This window comes from Peromyscus californicus, unplaced genomic scaffold, assembly GCF_007827085.1.
Source record: "Peromyscus californicus insignis strain IS unplaced genomic scaffold, ASM782708v3 Scaffold_17__1_contigs__length_78620276, whole genome shotgun sequence".
Classification (NCBI taxonomy): Eukaryota; Metazoa; Chordata; class Mammalia; order Rodentia; family Cricetidae; genus Peromyscus; species Peromyscus californicus.
Genome location: NW_026294469.1, coordinates 2,647,789 through 2,652,912, shown reverse-complemented (window position 1 = coordinate 2,652,912; position 5,124 = coordinate 2,647,789). Strand labels below are relative to the sequence as shown.

The window sequence follows — 5,124 nt, the reverse complement described above, 5'->3', positions numbered from 1 at the left end:
CTGCCTCTAAGTGCCTGCCTTGAATTCCTGCCCTGATTTCCCTTCATGATGGACTATAAACTGAACGTTGAAATAAACCCTTTCCTTCCCAAGTTGCTTTTGGTTATGACATTTTATCACAGCAACAGAAAGCAAACTATAACATGTGTAGCTGCATACTCCTTCCTAACCCTGCCTTCAGTGGATCCACACTGTGTAGCAGGAATCTTAAAAGTTCTTATTAATAAAATCAAACCTGAGGCCAGTTATTGGGGTGAACGCTGGAAGGTCAGAAAATCAGAACAAGCCACAGCTATCTCACCTCGCCGGATCTTCAGCTGGTCTTGTTTCCTCAGACTGGAAGCCTCTGAGTCCTCATCCAGAATGGGTCTCAGCTGAACTGCTGCTAGAAGCCTGAAAGCTTAACCAGACAAATGCTTAACCAGCCAAATCCTTCTCGTTTCTGGTCCTCACGCCTTATAAACCTTTCTGCTTTCTACCACCACTCCCTGGGTTTAAAGGCTGCTTTCTGGGATTAAAGGTGTGAGTCACCATGCCTGGCTGTTTCCAATGTGGCCTTGAACTCACAGAGATCCAGAGGGATTTCTGTCTCTGGAACGCTAGGATTAAAGGCATGTGCTAACATTTTCTAGCCTAAGTATCTTGTGGCTTTTCTGTTCTCTGACCCCAGATAAGTTTATTAAGGTACACAATATTTTGGGGAACACAATACCACCACAACACTGACAGGCTGGAACCAGCTATGGTGGGAGTATTTTGCATGGAAATCAGCAAATGATATAAATCAAGGCTTAAAATAGTTTGTTAATTGTCTAAATATAACAACAGGGTGATGGAAGAATTCATAACGCAGGTTAAATTTGTGTTGAGATTGTAACTATTATATTGTGGATGATCCAAAAATGGGAAATATTCTTCTATTATTCAGAAGCAATTATTTAATACATTGAAAGTTTGCTTACGTTGTTGAAGAAGAGCAATATCTTGGTATGTCTTTGCTGCTTCAGGTTTATCTCTCATTTTAGGAAAAGATTAACCTAATTCATGTCAGAACTATATTTTCTCATCACTGTGATAGTTGTTCTTGGTTGTCAGTTTGACTACATCTGAAATCAACCAAAATCCAAAATGGAGGGCATACCAGAGAGGGATGTTTGCTTAATTTGAAGCAGGTAGATCCACTTCTAATCCAGATCTTGAGGAGGGAGGGCACACCTTTGATCTGGGCCACACCTTCTACTGGAAGCCTCTAAGGACATGGAAGAGGGAAGCTTTTGCTCCTTGCCTGCTTGCCTTAGCCTTGTTAACACATCTGTCTCTTCACTGGCATCCCAGCCCACTTCTTTGGGAGTCCAGAATATATTGAAGGCCAGCTAAGACATCCAGCCTTGTGGACTGAGAAACTTCTAGATTCTTGGACTTTATATTCATAGCCAGCTATTGTTGGATTAGCTGGACCACAGCCTGTGGGTCATTCTAATAAATCCCATATATATTCATTCTATAAATTCTGTTACTCTAGAGAACCTTGACTAATAAAGTTACAATCAATGTTGGTGGCTTCAGATTCGAGAGTTTGGCAAGAGTTAGTTAAATCATTCCTTGAAAACCAGTTGGAGATGTAGACTTTAAAGAGTACTGTGCATCTTACAGTCTTTAAGTTATGTGATACACTTTTTACCAGTCATTCATCCTACACTTACATACAGATCTATGCATAGCAGCACTTACTGTTCTTGTTGGAGGGGCGGTTGTTAACCATCCTCACCAGGTAGAGTGATCCCTTACTATTTCCTCACACAGGTAACAACATCCAAAGCCTTCCTTTACAACAAGAGTTGGGGACATTAAAAATCATAAACATGCTTCTTGATCCGAAGCGGAGTAGTTATCGTTGTTTCTCCTGGTGTTGAATCCCGAACAGCGTCGGGACATGGGACTAGAGGACGAACGAAAGATGCTTACTGGATCCGGAGACCCCAAAGGGGAAGAAGAGGAGGAAGAATTAGTGGACCCCCTGACAACAGTGAGAGAGCAATGTGAGCAGATGGAGAAGTGTGTGAAGGCCCGAGAGCGACTAGAGCTCTGTGATAAGCGTGTATCTTCCCGATCACAGACAGAAGAGGATTGCACAGAGGAGCTCTTTGACTTCTTACATGCACGGGATCACTGTGTGGCCCACAAACTCTTCAGCAGCTTGAAGTGAATACGCAGATTCGTCCACCTCAGCCTTGTCACAGGGCATCAGGAAAAGTTCCTTGTGGTTTTGAACCATTTGTTTCTAATGTGTATCATAAGTTCTTGAGAACCTCATTGATTATGGCAAGTAGCTTCTCTTGCATGTAATAGCAGTGATTCTATCTTAATAAACTGATCTGTGGAAAAAAAAAATCATAAACATAAGGCAGGTGCACTCCTTTAATCCCAGCACTCGGGAGGCAGAGCCAGGCGGACCTCTGTGCGATTGAGGCCAGCCTGGCCTACAGAGTGAGTTCCAGGACAGCACCAAAGCTACACAGAGAAACCCTGTCTTGAAAAATAAGAAAAAAAAATAAAAAAATATATATATAAATAAATAATAAATGGGACGAAAGAAAGAAAAGAGAAGGAGAAGAAGAAGAGGAGGAGGAGGAGGAAGAGGAGGAGGAAGAGGAGGAGGAGGAAGAGGAGGAGGAGGAGGAGGAGGAGGAGGAGGAGGAAGAAGAAGAAGAAGAAGAAGAAGAAGAAGAAGAAGAAGAAGAAGAAGAATACTGTAATACTGTAGTACTGTAATACTGTGGTAGGGTCGCCACCTGTGGCCATGTTGGTTTCCAAGGGCCAAGCTGGCACTGGGGTCATGCTGACCTGAGTGGCCTGTGCTGCCATCAGGGCCATGATGACATCCAGGCCTGAGCTGCTGCTAAGGGCCATGTCTGGGTATGTTGTTCTGTTGCATCTGGGGTCTGTGTTGATGTCCACGGCCCGTGTTACCACAGGGAGCCATAGGAACCATGTCTGTTGAAATCCGAGGGCAATAGTGAGCCGAACTCGCCCTTCCCTGGCCCTGGGATAGCTGGCTCTGCCCCTCGCTGCAGCAAGAGAGCTGGTCCCACCCTTCGTGGGAAAGCTGCCTCCCGGACCCCATCCTTGCACTTGGGAAAGATGCTCCTACCTCTCACCATTTGTGTGGGAGAGCTGGCTTTGATGACACGGGCCTAAAAGAACTGGCTCTGCCCCTCACCTGAGGGGGGCGGTCCCAGTGGCCTGATTGGCCAGCTCAGCTACCACTCAGACCCACATCCTGGGCCTTCGGTTGGCCCTCCTTAATATCTACCCCATCTGTGACCTGCTGGAGCAGGTAAAGGGACTGGTCCTGCGGAACCATAACTTGGGGCAACAGCAGGATATCTGAGAGGGGTTTTGGTGAGGATTTGGTGATGATGGTTTGCCAGAGTCCTTGAACCGGACCAATGGCTCATTGCCATGAACATTTGTCGGCGGGGCTGAGTGGACAAAAGGGTGTACTGCATGACACACCGCAGCTCCCGGTGCCGCTAGGAGAGACAAAGGAAGAAATGTTGGAGCAATGGGAAAGGTGGAGGAGTGAGGTGGGCCTTTTCTTTGTTTTGTTCTTAATTAATTTTGGGGGGGTTCTTTTGGGGAGGACACTGCAGGGGTGAGGGGCAGATATGGTGGGACTGGGAGGTGAGTGAGATTGGGATGCATGATGTGAAATTTCCAAAGAATCAATAAAGGATTGCTTGAAAAAAACTACTGTGGTAATGGGTTAAGTTCCAGCAGCCACATGGCAGCTCTCAACCATCTGTAAGTCTAGACCTGGGGGACCTGATATCCTCTTCTGCATCATCAGACACAGCATGCATGTGCAGGCAGAACACCCAGACACATGAAAAAAATGGGAAAAAATAAAAATACCGTGGTAAAATATACTTAGCGTAAAGTTTATAATTGACGCATTTAAGATGTACTTTCAGTGGCATTAGGAGCGTTCACATTTCTGAGCAGCAGCAGCAGCACCATCCATCTCCAGAACTCTTCTTATCATCCCTTACCGAAGCTGTGTATAAACCAACAGTAAGCTCTCATCCCACTTCCCTCAATAAACCTCTGCTTTATTCTGTTTTCTATTTCTCTCAGTTTTCATATTCTGGGCATCTCATGTAAATAGAATCACATCACATTTATCTTTCTGTGATCCTTTTCCCACTTATCATAAGCCTTCAAGGCTTATTTACATTAGAACCTGTCAAAAAAACCTTCTGTTTTTTGTTGTGGGATAATCTTTTTGTATACTGTGAAGATGTATCGATTACATCTGAATCTGTCTTATTGTGAATCTATTGCTTTAAACTACAGCAGCTGTGGCTGCTGGCTCCGCCCACCTCAGCTTCCCAACATGGCGGTGGTTTACCACCAGCTCTGGGAGCTATCGTGGGTCTATGCTTTTATCCAAGCAGCGTGTAGCCCAGAAACCTCTTTTTTTGTTTTGTACTAGCAAAGTCTAAATCCACCACGCAGCTTAATGTGCCACTTGCAGAGGCCTCATTCCTGCCATATGGCAGGTCGAGTGAGCAGCTGGGAACCCACCAGTAGCTCAAACGGGCAGCTGCCGCTCATTTGAGAGAGACAATTAGGAACTGTTTTTAGCTCTGTTTTAGAATCTTTTTTCTCAGTTTTTAGGTGGAAACTCTTGCCACCATGTTGGGTGCCATTTGTAGCTAGAATTTTCCTGCCTGGCCCACAGTCAGGACAAATCTCTCTCACCTGCCAGTCCCACAGCCGCTCAGACCTGACCAAGTAAACAGAGAGACTTATATTGGTTACAAACTGTATGGCCGTGGCAGACTTCTTGCTAACTGTTCTTATATCTTAAATTAATCCACTTCTATAAATCTATACCTTGCCACGTGCCTCGTGGCTTACCGGCATCTTCACATGCTGCTTGTCATCTTGGCGGCTGGCAGTGTCTCTCTCAGCCTTCCACTTCCCAGCTTTATTCTCCTCCTTGTCCCGCCTATCCTTCCTGCCTGACTACTGGCCAATCAGTGTTTTATTTACCAGCCAATCAGAGCATCACATTTGCCATACAGAACATCCCACAGCATCTCTGTGTCATTATTTGGG

At 45.3% G+C, this 5,124-nt stretch overlaps 1 protein-coding gene across 1 annotated transcript; it reads left to right on the top strand.

Annotated features, from left to right (window-relative positions):
- Positions 1-1,871: 1,871 nt before the first annotated feature.
- Positions 1,872-2,385, top strand: LOC128112397 (cytochrome b-c1 complex subunit 6, mitochondrial). Its single transcript, XM_052741412.1, has one exon. The coding sequence runs from the start codon at positions 1,934-1,936 to the stop codon at positions 2,204-2,206; it is 273 nt and encodes a 90-aa protein (XP_052597372.1). The 5' UTR covers positions 1,872-1,933; the 3' UTR covers positions 2,207-2,385.
- Positions 2,386-5,124: the final 2,739 nt, after the last annotated feature.